Raw genomic sequence first — 22,961 nt, 5'->3', positions numbered from 1 at the left:
TGTTGCCTTCATTATAAGACTTGTATACGGGTTTTAATTTTTTGCGGCTCCAGACAGATTTATTTTTTGTATTTTTTCAACGTTTTGGGTTGCCGACCCCTGGGCTAGGATTACGTTTGTGGTCAAATTTAATTCAAATAGCTGACATCTTACATGGCGCTTCTTCACGCAAAATGGGGACTATGGAGAATGCATATATTTTTAAGAGTTCTTGTTTTTAGTCCATAGTCATGTTTAAATCAGCTAATATTTTCCCATGTGAACACTGTGGGTCTTTATCTTATGTCCGCTAGTAAACTCTGTGTTTTATCTTGAAGGCTCTGGAATGTGTATTGGGAGTATAATGTACTCCCTTTTTTTTACCTTATCAGTTTAGAACATTAAGGCTGTATTTCTTTCTGGGCGAGAGGGGGCTGTTTTCATACTAAATAAGATGACTCTTCCCATTTGATTTTCAGACCGCTTCTTGATGCTGCTATTATAGCATTATAGAATTGATTAACGTGGACCCCGACTTAAACAAGTTGAAAAACGTATTCGGCTGTTACCATTTAGTGGTCAATTGTACGGAATATGTACTGTACTGTGCAATCTACTAATAAAAGTTTCAATCAATCAAACCAAAAGCATTGTGAGGACTGGTTGCCTAAAGCTTTAGTAAAACTTGATAATAATGCTATTCTGTCTTGGTGGTCCTTCTTACTCAACATATATGTCATCCGAAAGAACTTGGGATTGACCACTGCCTTTTATTCCCTGAGAGAAAGACTGGTCCGACGCAACAATTTGGGGGCTTCGTCCGGGATGATACGTTGGGGATTGAACGTCTCTTGCACTCTTCTGGACAGACTCATTTGGCGCCAAAACATAAGTCAAAGTAAGCAGAGCCTTTTGTAAAATCTGCATTGGGATTGACCAGTGTCTTTTATTCCCTGAGAGGAAGACTGGTCCGACGCAACAATTTGGGGGCTTCGTCCGGGATGATACGTTGAGGATTGAACGTCTCTTGCACTCTTCTGGACAGACTCACTTGGCGCCAAAACAAAAGTCAAAGTAAGCAGAGCCTTTTGTAAAATCTGCATTGGGATTGACCAGTGTCTTTTATTCTCTGAGAGGAAGACTGGTCCGACGCAACAGGACCCACGCATATAGGGAAGGGCGGCTGGGAGCCGGTAGTTTCAGTTAGACTAGGTTGAATACCGTTAAAGCCACCGCCCTTGGCAACCATTTGTAGTGTGGTGACCACTTCACTTGTGGAGGTGACGGCACCCTCAATACTCTCCGTAAACAGTCATGTGTTAACAATCCAGTCACACAGGTTTTTAATGACGAGAGGGATTTGACGGAAAGACGTGTGTATTTTTGACACATTCCACGCTGCTGAGTGAGACAGATTGAAACATGTTTATTACGACGTCAACATGATGGATCACACATAGAATACTACAGCAGACAAAAAGAAACTTGAATGTTACTATTGAGCTGATTGTGGTGAAAAAGAAAAAAAAAATCATAACAGTCGCATACATAAATAATCGTCGTCGTGAATCAAATGTGAGCTTCGTTCTCTCCTAAGGCAGAATTGTGGAAGTGCGATTGTGCCTTACGTGGTCGTTCAGTAGAGTTGTTCTGTTGGCGGAGTTTGTACACAGTACAAGATGAACATAAAGAGACCTCAAGAGACTACATCATGTTCATGAAGCTAATAGATGCCAGTAAAGGTTCAGTCAAACATACTATATCATAACGACTCTGTATCAGCCTGGTATCAGGACATGGTCAACACGAAGGGTCTGTCCTCGTCTCGCTGGCTGTACAGATTTGAGATCATGTAGGAGGAGAAGAAGCAGAACTCCACGGCGTAGCTGAGCTCAAACAGCTCCAGGTTGACGCTGAGGATCCACTCGGAGACTGCAGACATGTGGACGTAGTGGTACTCGTGGTGGGCGAAGAAAAACGTGTCTGAGGGGATTCGGGTTAAGGACGCATGGGATGTTTCTTCCTGATGATCTGATAAGTAAGCATGGGAATCCTGAGATAGCATTTAATACGAAGTCATTACTGAACACAGTCATTATCATTCAGTATCGGCCATTTTTTGTGAATAAGTATGTGGTCACACTCGCTGAGGGTGAGGTTCGAAACCGGTTCTCCCGATTGTTCGATAAGAAAAGAACCGATTCCATGGATTCAAACCCCTTTTTGAGAAACGGTTGTCCAGGGTGTACCCCCCGCCTTCCGCCCGATTGTAGCTGAGATAGGCTCCAGCGCCCCCCGCGACCCCAAAGGGAATAAGCGGTAGAAAATGGATGGATGGATGGGTTCCCATTATCGAAGCCACTATAGTAAATAAAAAGATTTGGTTCTTTATTCGAATCCCTGGGAACGAATCCTGTGTCACAGGAAATGACCTGTGGCACGTCACAGGAAATGACGTAGCTCAGTCATTCGGCGGCAGATACAGAAGCAGCAACAACAATGGACCGGAAAAAAACGCTCCAAGGCATGGCTTCACTTTACTAAGAAATTTGACGAGGAAACGGCTATCTGCAATTATTGCCAGGTTTCGCTTTCCTGTAAGGTGAGCAGTACAACAAACACGTTGAAACATGCTCAGGCCGTACATAACCCGAAGGTTAGAGAAAGGTGTGGTGGAGAAGCAGCGACAGAGATGACGAAGCACGCCCCTCTTCCTCTGCTTCAACCTGCAGTCCCAGTGATAGTGCCGGTGAGTAACTAACGTTAACTGTTGCCGGTTCATTTCCATATCTGCTCACTCGTAGCCTTCAGGCTACAATAACGTTACCTCTTATGTCAACCAGGACTGCAGTAATTAATGTTAGCTAGACTAACGTTACCTAAGCGTAGTCAGTGGCTAACGGTAACGTTAACGTTAGCCTTTTTGTATGTGTCTGATAACGTTAACGGTATCTTGTAGCCTCCAGATTTTGCAGGTCTGTCTAATAAACTAGTGCTTGCAAGATTTGAATGAAGATAATGTTAACGTTATCCTATTTCAGATGATGACAGCCAGAGTGACCAGGGCAGTGTTTGTTAACCCATTTACCATAGCGAGGTATAACCATTTACCATAGCGAGGTATAACCATTTACCATGGCGAGGTATAACCATTTACCATGGCGAGGTATAACCATTTACCATGGCGAGGTATAACGCAGAGCGCAGCAAGATGAGTGAGGAGGAGAGTAACAACATTACTCGCAAGCTAACGAGAATGATGGTGAAAAATCTCCTCCCCTTCAACTTGGTGAACACAGATGAATACAAGTAGGTTAATAATTGTATTTTGCTGACATGTAATGGAGCAAAAAGTAAACAACACCATTACTCTGAGATTTGTTTCAAATGTAAAGTGCTGTACAATACAAATGAATGCAGGATTTTCCCTGCATATATTTTTCTTAGGTGGTCCATTTCAAGAGGCATTAACAGTCAAAATGTATTTATTTAATTAAAAAAATGTTTTGGGGGAAGGGGGGGTAACAACAGTCAATATTCATTTATTTATTTTATTTAATTTTTTTCTTAAAAAATAAAAGTGAGCTTTTGTTAAACCAAGTATTGTGGGTTTTTTTTTCCCCATATACAACAACCTATCTGAATTTGATAAGAGAATCGATAAGGAATCGGTTCGATAAGAGAATCGATAAGGAATCGGTTCGATAAGAGGATTCGATAATGGCATCGAAACCAATAATTTCTTAACAAACATCATCCCTACACTCGCCTATTAATGCCTTTTTAATGCACACACGCCAGTCCCCTCTGGCAGGTATTTATTTATTTTTAATCCCCCGGCTGACAAGCGACTAGCAGCTTTTTGTGTGTCTCCATTAGGGTTGTACGGTATACCGGTATTAGTATAGTACCGTGATGCTAATGAATCATACTCAGTACTATACCTCCCTTTTTTTAACAGGCATGACGGCGTGTCGTCGTCGCGTCGGGGCATTGCTGGTTTTACGAGCAGAGGAGCATGTTCGGCAGCGCACAACCACAGAGTACTTACAAGCAGACACAGTGTGTAGACAGAAAAATTTAGCCTTAAAAACGAACGATAAAGGTGACGTTATAACACTGAAACGCCCACCAGAAGAGGTGCTTTAAGACAGTGGTGCCCAACCACAGGGCTGCGGCCCGGTACCGGTCCGTGGATCGATTTGTACCAAGCCGTACAAGAAATTTAAAAAAAAAAAAATTTTTTTTTTTTAATTAAATCAACATAAAAAACACAAGATACACTTACAATTAGTGCACCGGCCCAAAAAACCTGCCTCATTCACACTCATTCGCACAAAAGGGTTGTTTCTTTCTGTTATTAATATTTCTGGTTCCTACATTATATTTAAATATATATCAATACAGTCTGCAGGGATACAGTCTGTAAGCACACATGATTGTATTTCTTTATGACAAAAAAAAAAAAAAAAAATTAAATAGAGATTTTATGAGCGTGCAATTAGCAATGTTTTAAGTGTAGAGCACATGATTCCAACAATAATTACAATATAATACTGTATTGCTTGGGTCCTATTTTTAGGAACACTAATATAAAACCTCACAATAATGTCTGATTGAAAGCTAAAAACGTTATGCCTTAAAAAAAGGAATGGAATTTAAAAAAAAATTTCTTGAATGAGACACAGAGAATGTACATTAAAATAACGAATGTGGGGTTTACAATATTAACTATGAGCGATAAAACACTGAATATTGACAACATATGAACGTCACACCCCCTCTCCATCCACATATTTTACAATCAAGCGAAACGCTACAAAAGCGCAACAAACAAAGCGAAATATGAACGCGAAGGGTAAAAAAAAATACCTACGATCTGATATACTGTATTTTTCGGACTATAAGTCGCAGTTTTTTTCATAGTTTGGCCGGGGGTGCGACTTTTACTCCGGAGCGACTTATGTGTGAAATTATTAACACATTACCGTAAAATATCAAATAATATTATTTAGCTCATTCCCGTAAGAGACTAGACGTATAAGATTTCATGGGATTTAGCGATTAGGAGTGACAGATTGTTTGGTAAACGTATAGCATGTTCTATATGTTATAGTTATTTGAATGACTCTTACCATAATATGTTGCGTTAACATACCAGGCACGTTCTCAGTTGGTTATTTATGCCTCATATAACGTACACTTATTCAGCCTGTTGTTCACTATTCTTTATTTATTTTAAATTGCCTTTCAAATGCCTATTCTTGGTGTTGGGTTTTAGCAAATAAATTTCCCCAAAAAATGCGACTTATACTCCAGTGCGACTTATATATGTTTTTTCCCTTCTTTATTATGCATTTTCGGCCGGTGCGACTTATACTCCGGAGCGACTTATACTCCGAAAAATACGGTATCTAATACATCACTAAGCTTTAGAACTTTGTTGTAAAAATCTCCTTCCGCGTCTGTCCCTGACACCCGCATTTCAGGCTGGCCGGTCTGGAAACACTCTGTGGAAACGCTCCCCATCCACACTGCTAGGTGCCTCGTCTGAGCTGCTGTGACTTAGACATACTTGCCAACCTTGAGACCTCCGATTTCGGGAGGTGGAGGGGTGGGACGGGGGCGTGGTTTAGGGCGGGGTCGTGGTTAAGAGGGGAGGAGTATATTGACAGCTAGAATTCACCAAGTCAAGTATTTCATACATATATATATACATACATATATATATATATATATATATATATATATATATATATATATATATATATATATATATATATATACATCCTGAAAATATGCAAACACACTGTGTTTCGATAATTGATACTTCAAACTTGCATAAATAAATCTTCACCATAACTTGGCTTCTGAGAGCTTCAAAATGTCATGAATAAAATGCTAAAGTTGTTGATACACAAGCAATTATTTTAATAATTAAATATGGTCATTTTAAATGAATTATTATGATAATTTAAAATTAATTATTTCCAATATGTTTATTTTAATGTATAATTCTATGGCTGGATGTAATAAGGAGTCAGAAAAAATACAAATAAAAATACAATTAATTTTGATGTTTTTAGCAAAATATAGTAAAAATGTATTTAGTTGTTTTTTTTAAATTAATAAATATATTTATTTTTAGGTAAGATAAACATAATACAATGTATCTCTAGTCTGGATGATTTAGTTCTTGTCACCCTGTTGTCCTCCCGTCATAAAAAAAGGCTGTTCTCACTCAGGTCCGCATGGAGCTGGAGGGGGCGTGGCCTCCAGCTCCGCCTGAAAATCGGGAGATTTTCGGGAGAATATTTGTCCCGGGAGGTTTTCGGGAGAGGCGCTGAATTTCGGGAGTCTCCCGGAAAATTCGGGAGGGTTGGCAAGTATGGACTTAGATTACCATAGTAACTAATTAGATTACCATAGTAACTAGTATATCATGCAAAAGTGCAGATTCCAACCATTGAAAAACGTTGTATAGTTCAAGACTTACGGTAATTTTAAAACATCACTGCACATCATAATGGCAGCTACAGTTTCCATCTTAAAGATCTACAAAAATTATCAGGGGATGTCCGTCGGGCCAGATTGAAAAGCTTAACATGTGGCCCCCGGGCCTTAATTTGCCCAGGTCTGGTACACGCGGTACTTCATGTCAAGTAGCATGCACTTGGAGAGCAAATGTTAAAGTTCCAGCTTGATAAACAGATTACTGTATGGAAACCCCTTTGCACCATTACGGCTGTTGTAGCCAGGCCCACTTTGTAAACAGGATCAGTACATTCACACCGTAGCAGCAACTCGAGCCTACATCCTGTTCCAACCCAACTACGGCCATAACGAGTCCTCTCCGCTGCACACCTGCCACTGCAAGCTTCCACACGCACACACACTTTGCACAACAACACGATGACGTCATAAGAGGAGAAGGATACAGCAGATGGTGGCAATGGTTTGTAGCACCGTCAGGATGATGCGTGTGGGGTACAGAATCGTTTCATATCCACTCAGGTGACATCGGCTGGTGAGTGCCGTGAGCAGGACGGTGTAGAAGCAGATGCACAGGAAACTGATGGCGGCTCCCACGTAGTGCAGCAGGGGCAGGGAACCAGGCTGATAGGACACACACACACACACACACACACACACACACACACACACACACACACACACACACAAAGTACACTCAGTACATACAGTCACTTTACTAGGACAGCACTCATAGTACAATACTTACTTAGTCACTACATAATGACAGGCATTACAACATTGGTAATGTATTACAACATGAGTACGCAGTAGTCATTCCATTTCATTCCATAATTACTTAAACACCCTAGTAGTTAAATTACACATTTATACAAAGTAGTCAGTAGGGGTGGTAACATCCAAATTGCGTTTTTTATTTATTCCGGTTCTATATGGCAGGGGTCCCCAAACTACGGCCCGATCCGGCCCGCCAGCGTCCAAAATCCGACCAGCAGGAAGTCCCAAGTTAAACTTTTTTTTTTTTTTTTTTTTTAATCTGTCCTTTCTAATCCATTTTCTACCGCTTGTTACTCTCGGTGACTCCTAGCCGCTCAGGCAAATCATATTGTCTAAAAATGCATTTTCCCCCTCGATAACGTGACATCATCGTGCTCGGAATATATATATCCATCCATTTTCTACCGCTTATTCCCTTTGGGGTCGCGGGGGGCGCTGGAGCCTATCTCAGCTACAATCGGGCGGAAGGCGGGGTACACCCTGGACAAGTCGCCACCTCATCGCAGGGCCAACACAGATAGACAGACAACATTCACACTCACATTCACACACTAGGGACCATTTAGTGTTGCCAATCAACTTATCCCCAGGTGCATGTCTTTGGAGGTGGGAGGAAGCCGGAGTACCCGGAGGGAACCCACGCAGTCACGGGGAGAACATGCAAACTCCACACAGAAAGATCCCGAGCCCGGGATTGAACCCAAGACTACTCAGGACCTTCGTATTGTGAGGCAGATGCACTAACCCCTCTGCCACCGTGAAGCCCGGAATATATATATATATATATATATGTTAGGTCAGGAAAAAACACAAGAGGCTATATCATCCCTACAAGCCTGTTTAGCAGGTTTCCCTGCTCGTCAGAGGATAATCCCCTGACGAGCAGGGAAACCTGCGAAACAGGCTTGTAGGGATGGTATAGCCCAGTGACGTGCGGTGAGGTTCATGACTGGTGAGGCACTGACTTCATCACAGTCAGATTTACAAACATATGAACCCTAAAGAGTATCTTATTCACCATTTGATGGGCAGCAGTTAACGGGTTATGTTTAAAAGCTCATACCAGCATTCTTCCCTGCTTGGCACTCAGCATCAAGGGTTGGAATTGGGGGTTGAATCACCAAAAATGATTCCCGGGCGCGGCGCCGCTGCTGCCCACTGCTCCCCTCACCTCCCAGGGGGTGAACAAAGGGATGGGTCAAATGCAGACGACAAATTTCATTACACCTAGTGTGTGTGTGACAATCATTGGTACTTTAACTTAACTTTAACTTTACACATACAAACTGTAGCACACAAAAAAGCACATTTAATAAAAAAAACGTTATTATGGTCTTACCTTTACTTATAAATGAAGTCCACAACTAAAGCCCTCACTTAAACTTTCCACGTGCAAGATTGAATCTATTTAAAAAAGTTTAACCGAGGGTTTATAAATGTCGCCTATACTGTATGAAACTACAAAATAACAAACACGGAGGCTCCAGTTTACACGAGGACCACTTTATTTACCTTCTTTCAAAAACCTACGCTCCACTCCGTGTCATCACTTCCGCTCTTAGCGCCTTCAAAATAAGAGCTCAAGGCATATACTGTATAACAGCGCATAACAGGAACTTAACATCACAAAGAGAAAAGCCCATGAAAATAGGTTACAAAAGTTATTTAATAAGAAGCCAAAAAGTGCAAAAACAATAATGTTCGTGTTGGAGGAGTTGTGAATTAGGTACACCTGCAGTCTGCAGGTGTACCTAATGTTGTGGCCCTGCAGTCATTCACAACTCCTCCAACACGAACATGATTGTTTTTGCACTTTTTGGCTTCTTATGAAATAACTTTTTTAAATAGATTCAATCTTGCACGTGGAAAGTTTAAGTGTGGGCTTTAGTTGATATAACAATTCTACGGCGGGGGTGCAGGAGGCGGGATTACTGGAGCCTCAGCCAGTGCGTCTTTTGCAGCCGTTTTATGATCGCTCAGCACAAGAAATACGTCACACATACAGTTGTTGACAAAATGCACTGTACATTATATACTTCAGCTAACTAAACTATGGAAATATATAATATAGTTCATATAGCAATACGGTCTCACTGCACAGCAGGCCAGCAGTTAGCCGAGTCCGCAATCCATGTTGAGGCACTGAGTGACGTGCCTCAACTGGCTGCTGTTCACCGCACCGTCTCTTCTCAGTATTTGAACGGCAAATGTGAAAATTCAGCGATTGTGAATAAAAAATAATCTAAAACTGGTGAAGTTAAATGGAAAATAACTTTATAGTATAATCACTGGATACATATAACAATTTAATTAATTTTTTTTCTTTTTAAATTTTTTTTCTTTCCATGATGGCAGGTGAGGCCCCGCCTCACCTGCCTCTAGTGACTGCACGTCACTGGTATAGCCTCTTGTGTTTTTTCCTGACCTAACGTATATTCCGCTCTACCCCGGTATTGAGCACTGTATAACGGCTAAACCACAGAAACCTTGACTATAGAGATATATATATATATATATATATATATATATATATATATATATATATATATATATATATATATATATATATATATATATATATATATATATATATATATATACACACACATGTATATGTGTATATATATATGTGTATATATATACACATATATATATATATATACACACATATATATATATATATATATATATATATATATATATATATATATATATATATATATATATATATATATATATATATATATATATATATAGTCAAGGTTTCTGTGGTTTATCCACAAAGATCGCAAAAAGCCGCTGCCTGACCAGGGCTCAGAAAATCTGCAGAGACTCCTCCCATCCCCACCAAGGACTGTTTTCACTGCTGGACTCTAGAAAGAGGTTCCGCAGCCTCCGTAGCAGAACCTCCAGGTTCTGTAAGACTCTTGAACGCATCAAAATAATTCCCTCAATCCCCCCCCAAAAATGGATTAACTGGCTGGAATATAAAGACAATATAACATACATCCATAAACATGGATGCATATACAAAAGTGCAATATATGTATCTGTACAGTAATCTATTTATTTATATCTGCACCTTATTGCTTTTTTATCCTGCACTACCATGAGCTAATGCAACGAAATTTCGTTCTTATCTGTACTGCAAAGTTCAAATTTGAATGACAATAAAAGGAAGTCTAAGTCTAAGTTTAAGTCTAAGTCTACTACTAGTATAACTCAAGAAGTTGCAAAATGACTACTGACCGCATCGGAAGTAAACAAGCTAGAGCAACACCTTAGTTTCAAAAGTCACATTACGAGAAAAATGTGAAACTGCCAAAAGGAGAGGACTCCGGTGCCTGGAGGAACGCCTCAGTTATGTAAATGACAAGTTTGTTTAGCTAGAAAGCTTCAAATGTCAACGCAAGGAACTGCCAACATGTTTACACTGCTGCAAGTGCCTCTAAACAACAGGAGAGCTCTAGTGTTTTTAGGAATTTGCTGCAAAAATGTTTGTCAACCACAGTTTTCAACTGAACTCCGGCGCCGTTGTGGTGTCATCCCCAGGCTGGATTTGGCCCCTGGGCCACCAGTTGAATAACCCTGATCTATATTCTTATATTAATAAATGGTAAATGGGTTATACTTGCATTATTAGCATAGTACTGCGATACTAATGAATTATATTCAGTAGTATACCGCTCTCGAAGAAGTACCCCTCCCTTTTTTAACAGGCATGACGGGCGTTGTCACGTCGTGACATTGCTGGTTTTACAAGCAGAGGAGCATGTTTGGCAGCGCACAATCACGGAGTACTTACAAGCAGACACAATGTGTAGACAGAAAAGGGAGAACAGACGCATTTTGGCTTAAAAACTAACGATAAAGGTGAAGTTATAACACTGAAACACCCTCAGGAAGAGGTTCTTTAAAACATGGCTACCTAGCTAACAGCGAACATCCATCCGCATTCGGCAGTGTTTTAGCTACTTCTAAATCACTAATCCTCGTCTCCATGGCGACAAATAAAGTAAGTTTCTTACAAGTATCATTATCACTGCAGGACGAGGAATAGCTAAACATGCTTCACTCCACACCGTAGCTCACCGGGGTCACAATGTAAACAAATGCCATGGGTGGATCTACACCTGACATCCACTTTAATGATACCAAGGAAAGGAGCGTATCTAGTCAATACTACTATGATTACATTGATATTTTTTTAGCATCACAAAAAAAATTCCTGTTTTTTTAAAATGTATATTATGTTTATAAAATCAGGAAATATGTCCCTGGACACATGAGAACTTAAATTGTGACCATTGTATGATCCTGTAAATACTTGGTATCGGATCGATACCCAAATTTGTGGTATCATCCAAAACTAATGTAAAGTATCAAAACAAAAGAAGAATAAGTGATTATTACATTTTAACAGAAGTGTAGATAGAACATGTTAAAAGAGAAAGTAAGGAGATATTAACAGTAAATGTACAAGTAGATAAATAATTAGGGATGTCCGATAATATCGGCCTGCCGATAAATGAGTTTAAAATGTAATATCGGAAATTATCGGTATCGTTTTTTTTTAATTATCGGAATCGTTTTTTGTATTTTTTTTTTTTTGTATTTTTTTTTTTTTAATTAAATCAACATAAAAAAACACAAGATACACTTACAATTAGTGCACCAACCAAAAAAAACTCCTTCCCCCATTTACACTCATTCACACTCTTTCACACAAAAGGGTTGTTTCTTTCTGTTATTAATATTCTGGTTTCTACATTATATATCAATATATATCAATACAGTCTGCAAGGGATACAGTCCGTAAGCACACATGATTGTGCGTGCTGCTGGTCCACTAATAGTAATGACCTTTAACAGTTAATTAGACTAATTTTCATTAATTACTAGTTTCTATGTAACTGTTTTTATATTGTTTTACTTTCTTTTTTATTCAAGAAAATGTTTTTAATTTATTTATCTTATTTTATAAAAAAATTTAAGAAGTACCTTATCTTCACCATACCTGGTTGTCCAAATTAGGCATAAAAATGTGTTAATTCCATGACTGCATATATGGGTTGATATCGGTATCGGTTGATATCGGTATCGGTAATTAAAGAGTTGGACAATATCGGGATATCGGATATCGGCAAAAAGCCGTTATCGGACATCCCTATTAATAATCCATTTTCTACCACTTGTCCTTAATAATTTTGACAAAACAATAGAATGATAAATGACACAATATGTTACTGCATATGTCAGCAGACTAAATTAGGAGCCTTTGTTTGTTTACTTACTACTAAAGGAAAAGTTGTCTGGTATGTTCACTCTTCTATTTAAGGACAAAATTGCAATAAGAAACATATGTTTAATTTACCCTAAGATTTTATATTCAAATAAAGCCAATAATGCAATTTTCTGTAGTCCCCTTTAATTAGAAAAGTATCGAAAAGTTTGGACTGCATTTCTAGAGGATGAAATTAAAAGCAATTACCACATTTGTAGCAAGGATCACATTAACTGTTATTTAATCCATTAGTTGGAGTACACAAAGTAATTGCTCTGTTGACACAGTGGGTATGATCCCCCCCCCCCCCCCCCAAAAAAAAACGAACAATAGGGTTGCAGTCGTGTGGCGGCCTCGGAGGAAACATGACATACAGGTAAATGCACACCTGGCGAAACAGCAGACACCACAAAACAAGCTGGGTCACATATTTGAAGCGTGTCCTGTTTGCACGGCGTGCTTCATGTGTTACGTCGCCATGTTGCACTGCTACTGTTCATTCAGATGGCAAGTATAGGACAGATAATCAACCAATCAATAAATCAATGTTTGCTTATATAGCCCTAAATCACCAGTGTCTCAAAGGGCTGCACAAGCCACAACGACATCCTCGGCTCCGATCCCACATCAGGGCAAGGAAAAACTCAACCCAATGGGGCAATGAGAAACCTTGGACGGGACCGCAGATGTGGTCTAACATAATAGTGTGAGAGTCCAGTCCATAGTGGATCTAACATAATAGTGTGAGAGTCCAGCCCATAGTGGATCTAACATAATAGTGTGAGAGTCCAGCCCATAGTGGATCTAACATAATAGTGGGAGAGTCCAGTCCATAGTGGATCTAACATAATAGTGAGAGTCCAGTCCATAGTGGATCTAACAAAATAGTGTGAGAGTCCAGTCCATAGTGGATCTAACATAATAGTGTGAGAGTCCAGTCCATAGTGGATCTAACATAATAGTGAGAGTCCAGTCCATAGTGGATCTAACATAATAGTGAGAGTCCAGTCCATAGTGGATCAAACATAATAGTGTGAGAGTCCAGTCCATAGTGGATCTAACATAATAGTGTGAGAGTCCAGTCCATAGTGGATCTAACATAATAGTGAGAGTCCAGTCCATAGTGGATCTAACAAAATAGTGTGAGAGTCCAGTCCATAGTGGATCTAACATAATAGTGTGAGAGTCCAGTCCATAGTGGATCTAACATAATAGTGAGAGTCCAGTCCATAGTGGATCTAACATAATAGTGAGAGTCCAGTCCATAGTGGATCAAACATAATAGTGGGAGAGTCCAGTCCATAGTGGATCTAACGTAATAGTGGGAGAGTCCAGTCCATAATGGATCTAACATAATAGTGAGAGTGCAGTCCATAGTGGATCGAACATAATAGTGAGAGTCTAGTCCATAGTGGATCTAACATAATAGTGAGAGTCCAGTCCATAGTGGATCTAACATAATAGTGAGAGTCCAGTCCATAGTGGATCTAACATAATAGAGACAGTTCTTATTTAAAAAACTCTGAAGTTGAGGTACCGCTGTACTTACGTTGCAGTTCCCAGCGGCGAACGCACCCAACGAGGCCACCACGCCGAAGATCAGCGCCAGCTTGCTCATCATGGAGTAACACGCATGTTTCTCCAGAATGTGCGCATGGTGGAATATCACGAAGAGCAGAACTAGAACCGGGGACAGGTTTTTTTTTTATTAACACACATTACTTTTTTATAGGGGAGATCCACACCAAACCAGCAAGTAAACTCACACAGAAAGGACGAGGCGTTGATGGTGGCAGTAAAAAGCGAATTCTCCGGGGCGTACGTGCCGCTCGTGCTGCAAATGAACATTTACTTGTGTTTAATTGAAATTGAGCTAAATGGCTGACTTTTATTCTCACCTTAGGGTGGGAACCTTGCAGCATCCAGGTGTGAGATTGCCTTTGCAGAAGTGTTCTCCCGTCCTGACAACATATCGAAAAACGAGACATTGTGAAGAATGAAAGGCAGAATCTGAATGTCGGCGACAATGCAGTGTTTCAGTAGTGTGTGTGAGAGAAAAACATTTCAGTTGTTTATGTGAGATAATTTCAGTAGTGTGTATAAGAGTGTTTCAGTAGTGTGTGTGAGAGAAAAACATTTCAGTTGTTTATGTGAGAGCATTTCAGTAGTGTGTATAAGAGTGTTTCAGTAGTGTGTATGAGAGTGTTTGTGTAGTGTTCGTGAGAGAAAAACATTTCAGTTGATTATGTGAGAGCATTTCAGTAGTGTGTATGAGAGTGTTTCAGTAGTGTGTATGAGAGTGTTTCAGTAGTGTGTGAGAGAAAAACATTTCAGTTGTTTATGTGAGAGCATTTCAGTAGTGTGTATAAGAGTGTTTCAGTAGTGTGTATGAGAGTGTTTCAATAGTGTGTGTGAGAGAAAAACATTTCAGTTGTTTATGTGAGAACATTTCAGTAGTGTGCATAAGAGTGTTTCAGTAGTGTGTATGAGAGTGTTTCAGTAGTGTGTGTGAGAGAAAAACATTTCAGTTGTTTATGTGAGAGCATTTCAGTAGTGTGTATAAGAGTGTTTCAGGAGTGTATGAGAGTGTTTCAGTAGTGTGTATGAGAGTGTTTCAGTAGTGTGTGTGAGAGAAAAACATTTCAGTTGTTTATGTGAGAGCATTTCAGTAGTGTGTATAAGAGTGTTTCAGTAGTGTGTATGAGAGTGTTTCAATAGTGTGTGTGAGAGAAAACCATTTCAGTTGTTTATGTGAGAACATTTCAGTAGTGTGCATAAGAGTGTTTCAGTAGTGTGTATGAGAGTGTTTCAGTAGTGTGTATGAGAGAAAAACATTTCAGTTGTTTATGTGAGAGCATTTCAGTAGTGTGTATAAGAGTGTTTCAGGAGTGTATGAGAGTGTTTCAGTAGTGTGTATGAGAGTGTTTCAGTAGTGTGTGTGAGAGAAAAACATTTCAGTTGTTTATGTGAGAGCATTTCAGTAGTGTGTATAAGAGTGTTTCAGTAGTGTGTATGAGAGTGTTTCAATAGTGTGTGTGAGAGAAAACCATTTCAGTTGTTTATGTGAGAACATTTCAGTAGTGTGCATAAGAGTGTTTCAGTAGTGTGTATGAGAGTGTTTCAGTAGTGTGTGTGAGAGAAAAACATTTCAGTTGTTTATGTGAGAGCATTTCAGTAGTGTGTATAAGAGTGTTTCAGGAGTGTATGAGAGTGTTTCAGTAGTGTGTATGAGAGTGTTTCAGTAGTGTGTGTGAGAGAAAAACATTTCAGTTGTTTATGTGAGAGCATTTCAGTAGTGTGTATAAGAGTGTTTCAGTAGTGTGTATGAGAGTGTTTCAATAGTGTGTGTGAGAGAAAAACATTTCAGTTGTTTATGTGAGAACATTTCAGTAGTGTGCATAAGAGTGTTTCAGTAGTGTGTATGAGAGTGTTTCAGTAGTGTGTGTGAGAGAAAAACATTTCAGTTGTTTATGTGAGAGCATTTCAGTAGTGTGTATAAGAGTGTTTCAGGAGTGTATGAGAGTGTTTCAGTAGTGTGTATGAGAGTGTTTCAGTAGTGTGTGTGAGAGAAAAACATTTCAGTTGTTTATGTGAGAGCATTTCAGTAGTGTGTATAAGAGTGTTTCAGTAGTGTGTATGAGAGTGTTTCAATAGTGTGTGTGAGAGAAAACCATTTCAGTTGCTTATGTGAGAACATTTCAGTAGTGTGTATAAGAGTGTTTCAGTAGTGTGTATGAGAGTGTTTCAGTAGTGTGTGTGAGAGAAAAACATTTCAGTTGTTTATGTGAGAGCATTTCAGTAGTGTGTATAAGAGTGTTTCAGGAGTGTATGAGAGTGTTTCAGTAGTGTGTATGAGAGTGTTTCAGTAGTGTGTGAGAGAAAAACATTTCAGTTGTTTATGTGAGAGCATTTCAATAGTGTGTATAAGAGTGTTTTAGTAGTGTGTGTGAGAGTGTTTCAGTAGTGTGTGAGAGAAAAACATTTCAGTTGTTTATGTGAGAGCATTTCAGTAGTGTGTATGAGAGTGTTTCAGTAGTGTGTGAGAGAAAAACATTTCAGTTGTTTATGTGAGAGCATTTCAGTAGTGTGTATGAGAGTGTTTCAGTAGTGTGTGTGAGAGAAAAACATTTCAGTGGTTTATGTGCGAGCATTTCAGTAGTGTGTATAAGAGTGTTTCAGTAGTGCGCATGAGAGTGTTTCAGTAGTGTGTATGAGAGTGTTTCAGTAGTGTGTGTGAGAGAAAAACATTTCAGTTGTTTATGTGAGAGCATTTCAGTAGTGTGTATGAGAGTGTTTCAGTAGTGTGTGTGGGAGAAAAACATTTCAGTTGTTTATGTGAGAGCATTTCAGTAGTGTGTATAAGAGTGTTTCAGTAGTGTGTATGAGAGTGTTTTAGTAGTGTGTGAGAGAAAAACATTTCAGTTGTTCATGTGAGAGCATTTCAGTAGTGTATGTAAGAGGTAATTCTGAATAATGTCCCTAACGGCCCCTCATACAGAACTTACCAGTCGTTGAGTGAGCACACATGTTGGTTGGAGTAGGCCAAGCCATATCTGGAAGGGTAAGTTAAACAGCGTGTTTATTTGTGTACAATATACTCCTTTACAGGAATAATTTAAGAATTTACTGAATTTACCATAATAAATAAATTCCCTATTATTTTTAATCATGCTTACGTAGGTTTGATGTGACTATATTGTACCCGCCTGAGAATTAACGTCCTCTCCAGTGGACGTGCAGAACAGGGCTTTTTCTTTATTTATTTTTATTTTTTTACAGAACTCTGACAAAAGAAATATACCACAAACAAATGTCCACTTAGACGTAGACTTAAACAAACTTTATTGATCCACAAGGGAAATTGTTCCACACAGTAGCTCAGTTACAAAGGATGGAAAGGGTAAGGATGGAAAGGATAATGCAGGTACTAAGTAGACTAAAAATGTACCATAGTAGCAATATAAAATATAACATACATGTAATATTTACTTATTATATATACAGTATATAATATATACTGATATATTACATTATTATATCATATTGTAGTTTTATATAATATATGCAGTATATAACAAATCCCAAAAGACGACACTGGTTTTGAGTAGCTCACCAAAGGGTGAAAGAATGTTTGCTTATATTTCTGTAACAGACAAAAAGCCTCAATTTTTCGTCAAATTAGAACACAGGGGTGTCCAAACTTTTTCCACCAAGGGCAGCGTACTGAAAAGTCAAAGAATGCCACGTTGATATTTTTTAATTCTGTAAAAAAAAAAAACTGCAAAAAACAGATATAATATATATTTAAAGACAAAACTTAGTGTCAGCTTTATTATTAGTTATGAGTATCATAATTTCAGCCTTTTCAGGCAGTTTTTTCCCCCCTCGACAATATGCTGGGGGCCGCAAATGACTCCTGGGGTCGCACTTTGGACACCTCTGATATAGAAAAGGACTTCTCTGAGCTTCCCAAATAAAGTACAATTTAAATGTCGTATCCAACTAAACATCCTTTCTTTTTGTCTATGTAGCTCAAAAAGTGATTAAAAAACCCGCACTAGAAATGAATACCTAATAAAATATAACAAAAAACGTATGGATATCAACATGTTTAATGATGCTCTGGCAAAACAAGCTTATTTCCTTTGTTTGGGTTGAAAAAGCAGATATTACATATATTTAAAGACAAAACGTATTGCCAGCTTTGTGTTATTAGTGACAAAGTATATTAGTATTAGTTATTAGAATAAAAATTTCAGCCTTTTCTTATGACATTAAGTCTTTTTGCTCTTTTTTCTTACATTTTTACCATTTTTACAAAAAATGTAATACCAAATGTGAGCCATAGATACCAACATTTTTAATAATGCTCTGGCGAAACAAGCTTACTTCCTTTGTTTGGGTTGAAAAAACAGATATTATATATATATTTAAAGATACAATTTCGTGTTAGCTTTGTGTTATTAGTGACAAAGTGTATTATTATTAGTTACTAGAATCATAATTTCAGCCTTTTCTTAAGACATTAAGTATTTTTGCTCTTTTTTCTTACATTTTTACCATTTTTACAAAAAATTGAATACCAAATGTGAGCCATAGATACCAACATTTTTAATAATGCTCTGGCGAAACAAGCTTATTTCCTTTGTTTGGGTTGAAAAAACAGATATTATATACATTTAAAGACAAAACGTAATGTCAGCTTTGTGTTATTAGTGACAAAGTGTATTATTATTAGTATCATAATTTCACTCTTTTCTTATTACATTAACTCTTGTTGCTCTTTTTTCTTACATTTTTACTGTTTATTCCCACCCCGACAATATGCTGCGGGCCCCAAATGGCCCCTGGGGTCGCACTTTGGACACCTCTGATATATAAAATGACCTCACTGAGTGGAGATCTGCTTCCCAAATAAATGTAAATGTTGTCAGTCATATACAACTAAAAATCCTTTCTTTTTGTCAATATAGCTCAAATAGTGTTTAAAAAACCTGCACTAGAAATGAATACCTACTAAAACAACTACCAACATTTTGAATATTGCTCTGGCAAAACAAGCTTATGTCCTTTGTTTGGGTTGAAAAAACAGATACCAAATGTGAGCTATGGATACCAACATTTTGAATAATGCTCTGGCAAGACATGCTTATTTCCTTTGTTTGGGTTGAAAAAACAGATATTATATATATTTAAAGCCAAAACTTAGTGTCAGCTTTGTGTTATTACTGACAAAGTGTATTATTATTAGTTATTACAATCATAATGTCAGCCTTTTCTTATGACATTAAAGTATTGTTGCTGTTTTTTCTTACATTTTTACTGTTTTTGCAAAACATTGAATACCAAATGTGAGCTATGGATACCAGCATGTTTAATAATGCTCTGGCAAAACAAGCTTATTTCCTTTGTTTGGGTTGAAAAAGCAGATATTATATATATTTAAAGACACAACTTAGTATTAGCTTTGTGTTATTAGTGACAAAGTATATTATTATTAGTTAGTAGAATAATAATGTCAGTGTTTTCTTATGACATTAAGTCTTTTTGCTCTTTTTTCTTACATTTTTACAAAAAATGTAATACCAAATGTGAGCTATGGATACCAACATTTTTAATAATGCTCTGGTGAAACAAGCTTATTTCCTTTGTTTGGGTTGAAAAAACAGATATTATATATATTTAAAGACAAAACGTAATGTCAGCTTTGTGTTATTAGTGACAAAGTGTATTATTATTAGTATCATAATTTCACTCTTTTCTTATTACATTAACTCTTGTTGCTCTTTTTTCTTACATTTTTACTGTTTATTCCCACCACGACAATATGCTGCGGGCCCCAAATGGCCCCTGGGGTCGCACTTTGGACACCTCTGATATATAAAATGACCTCACTGAGTGGAGATCTGCTTCCCAAATAAATGTAAATGTTGTCAGTCATATACAACTAAAAATCCTTTCTTTTTGTCAATATAGCTCAAATAGTGTTTGAAAAACCTGCATTAGAAATGAATACCTACTAAAACAACTACCAACATTTTGAATATTGCTCTGGCAAAACAAGCTTATGTCCTTTGTTTGGGTTGAAAAAACAGATACCAAATGTGAGCTATGGATACCAACATTTTGAATAATGCTCTGGCCAGACATGCTTATTTCCTTTGTTTGGGTTGAAAAAACAGATATTATATATATTTAAAGCCAAAACTTAGTGTCAGCTTTGTGTTATTACTGACAAAGTGTATTATTATTAGTTATTACAATCATCATGTCAGCCTTTTCTTATGACATTAAAGTATTGTTGCTGTTTTTTCTTACATTTTTACTGTTTTTGCAAAACATTGAATACCAAATGTGAGCTATGGATACCAGCATGTTTAATAATGCTCTGGCAAAACAAGCTTATTTCCTTTGTTTGGGTTGAAAAAGCAGATATTATATATATTTAAAGACACAACTTAGTATTAGCTTTGTGTTATTAGTGACAAAGTATATTATTATTAGTTAGTAGAATAATAATTTCAGCCTTTTCTTATGACATTAAGTCTTTTTGCTCTTTTTTCTTACATTTTTACAAAAAATTGAATACCAAATGTGAGCTATGGATACCAACATTTTTAATAATGCTCTGGTGAAACAAGCTTATTTCCTTTGTTTGGGTTGAAAAAACAGATATTATATATATTTAAAGACAAAACTTATTGCCAGCTTTGTGTTATTAGTGACAAAGTGTATTATTATTAGTTATTAGAATCATAATGTCAGCCTTTTCTCATTACATTAAAGTATGTTTGCTCTTTTTTCTTACATTTTTACCATTTTTACAAAAAATTGAATACCAAATGTGAGCTATGGATACCAACATTTTTAATAATGCTCTGGCGAAACAGGCTTATTTCCTTTGTTTGGGTTGAAAAAACAGATATTATATATTTAAAGACACAACTTAGTGTTAGCTTTGTGTTATTGGTGCCAAAGTGTATTATTATTAGTTATTAGAATCATAATTTCAGCCATTTCTTAAGACATTAAGTCTTTTTGCTCTTTTTTCTTATATTTTTATAAAAAATGTAATACCAAATGTGAGCTATGGATACCAACATTTTTAATAATGCTCTGGCAAAACAAACTTATTTCCTTTGTTTGAGTTGAAAAAACAGATACTATATATATTTAAAGACACAACTTCGTGTTAGCTTTGTGTTATTAGTGACAACGTGTATTATTATTAGTTATTAGAATCATCATTTCAGCTTTTTCTCATTACATTAAGTATTTTTGGTCTTTTTTCTTACATTTTTACTGTTTTTACAAAAAATTTAATACCAAATGTGCTCTAAGGATACCAACATTTTAATAATGCTCTGGCAAAACAAGCTTATTTCCTTTGTTTGGGTTGAAAAAACAGATATTATATATATTTAAAGACAAAACTTATTGCCAGCTTTGTGTTATTAGTGACAAAGTATATTATTATTAGTTATTACAATAATAATTTCAGTCTTTTCTTATGACATTAAGTGTTTTTGCTCTTTTTTCTTAAATTTTTACCGTTTTTACAAAAAATATAATACCAAATGTGAGCTATGGATACCAACATTTTTAATAATGCTCTGGCGAAACAAGCTTATTTCCTTTGTTTGGTTTGAAAAAACAGATATTATATATATATTTAAAGACACAACTTTGTGATAGCTTTGTGTTATTAGTGACAAAGTGTATTATTATTAGATACTAGAATCATAATTTCAGCCTTTTCTTTTGACATTAAGTATTTTTGCTCTTTTTTCTTACATTTTTACTGTTTTTACAAAAAAAATAATACCAAATGTGAGCTATGGATACCAACATTTTTAATAACGCTCTGGCGAAACAAAGTTATTTCCTTTGTTTGGGTTGAAAAAAACAGATATTATATATATTTAAAGACACAACTTAGTGTCAGCTTTGTGTTATTAGTGACAACGTGTATTATTGTTAGTTATTAGAATCAACATTTCAGTCTTTTCTCATTACATTAAGTCTTTTTGCTCTTTTTTTCTTACATTTTTACTGTTTTTACAAAAAATGTAATACCATATGTGAGTTATGGATACCAACATTTTTAATAATGCTCTGATGAAACAAGCTTATTTCCTTTGTTTGGTTTGAAAACGCTCTGATATTAAACGTTAGAAAAATTAGTAGCTCTCTGCCTTTTTTATTTTGTAAATCTCAACAACAACAACAGACAACATTTGGCCTGATATTATCATCAAAATGCTGTAAGCACAGCATGGCCGGTTTCAGTTGTGATACAAGATTGGGTCTTTTTCTGTGTTGACAAAAAGTGAGGTCAGGTGTGTACTTACATAGTCCACGTTCCAATTAAGGACACTAAGGAGAGAGAAATTGGCAGGAGACTCCAGAGGAACATGTCTGTTGGGGGAGAACAGTGTTTTTTTCCCAACAAATTCCTTAAGTCCACGTGTCTTGAAATCAGCATAATACCTACAAGTTTTTTTTTTGTTTTTTTTTTAAAGAAAAGAACAGTAATTTCAAAATGTGCAAAAAAAAAATCCTATACAGATGTGGAGTTATTTCACTTGAGGTTTTTTCTGTCTGGCTGCCACTCCTAAAGATCAGCACCTTGCTGTGACGGAACCCTTGTGAGCACACGGGTTGGCCCGCCTGTTTGCTTTTGTTTTCACAGGAGACATTATCTTCCTTTTAGACACTCCTTCACAATTTTTCAAGTGACACGCGCTGTCATTTAGTACTATTTTAAGTATGGATTTAAATAATATCCTTGAAAATTATTAGCTGTTCCTTTAAAAAAAAAAAAAGTTATGTTATTTTATGTATTATTGCAGTACACATGGATATTTTTCACATTAATACTATTCCATAATATTTTCAACTGATCATCCGCTTGCTATTGGATGTCATT

General features: G+C 37.0%; 1 protein-coding gene across 4 annotated transcripts in view; it reads right to left on the bottom strand.

Moving 5' to 3' along the window:
• Window positions 1-1,381: 1,381 nt before the first annotated feature.
• Window positions 1,382-22,961, bottom strand: part of LOC133589903 (transmembrane protein 150A) — a 24,655-nt gene continuing 3,075 nt past the window's right edge. For 2 of the 4 annotated variants that reach the window (XM_061942714.1, XM_061942643.1), the window contains exons 2-8: window positions 22,384-22,450; window positions 17,038-17,085; window positions 14,431-14,493; window positions 14,299-14,366; window positions 14,082-14,212; window positions 6,918-7,095; window positions 1,382-1,962 (exon numbers count right to left, since the gene is read on the bottom strand). In XM_061942714.1, the coding sequence (XP_061798698.1) occupies window positions 1,769-1,962; window positions 6,918-7,095; window positions 14,082-14,212; window positions 14,299-14,366; window positions 14,431-14,493; window positions 17,038-17,085; window positions 22,384-22,448 (747 nt within the window). In that variant the 5' untranslated portion in view covers window positions 22,449-22,450 and the 3' untranslated portion in view covers window positions 1,382-1,768. Of the gene's footprint in view, window positions 1,963-6,917; window positions 7,096-14,081; window positions 14,213-14,298; window positions 14,367-14,430; window positions 14,494-17,037; window positions 17,086-22,383; window positions 22,697-22,961 lie in introns of those variants that run through there. The other 2 variants (XM_061942567.1, XM_061942485.1) reach the window with 2 other exon arrangements.

This window comes from Nerophis lumbriciformis, linkage group LG02, assembly GCF_033978685.3.
Source record: "Nerophis lumbriciformis linkage group LG02, RoL_Nlum_v2.1, whole genome shotgun sequence".
NCBI classification, from domain to species: Eukaryota; Metazoa; Chordata; class Actinopteri; order Syngnathiformes; family Syngnathidae; genus Nerophis; species Nerophis lumbriciformis.
This window is presented reverse-complemented; position numbering and strand designations above follow the sequence as displayed.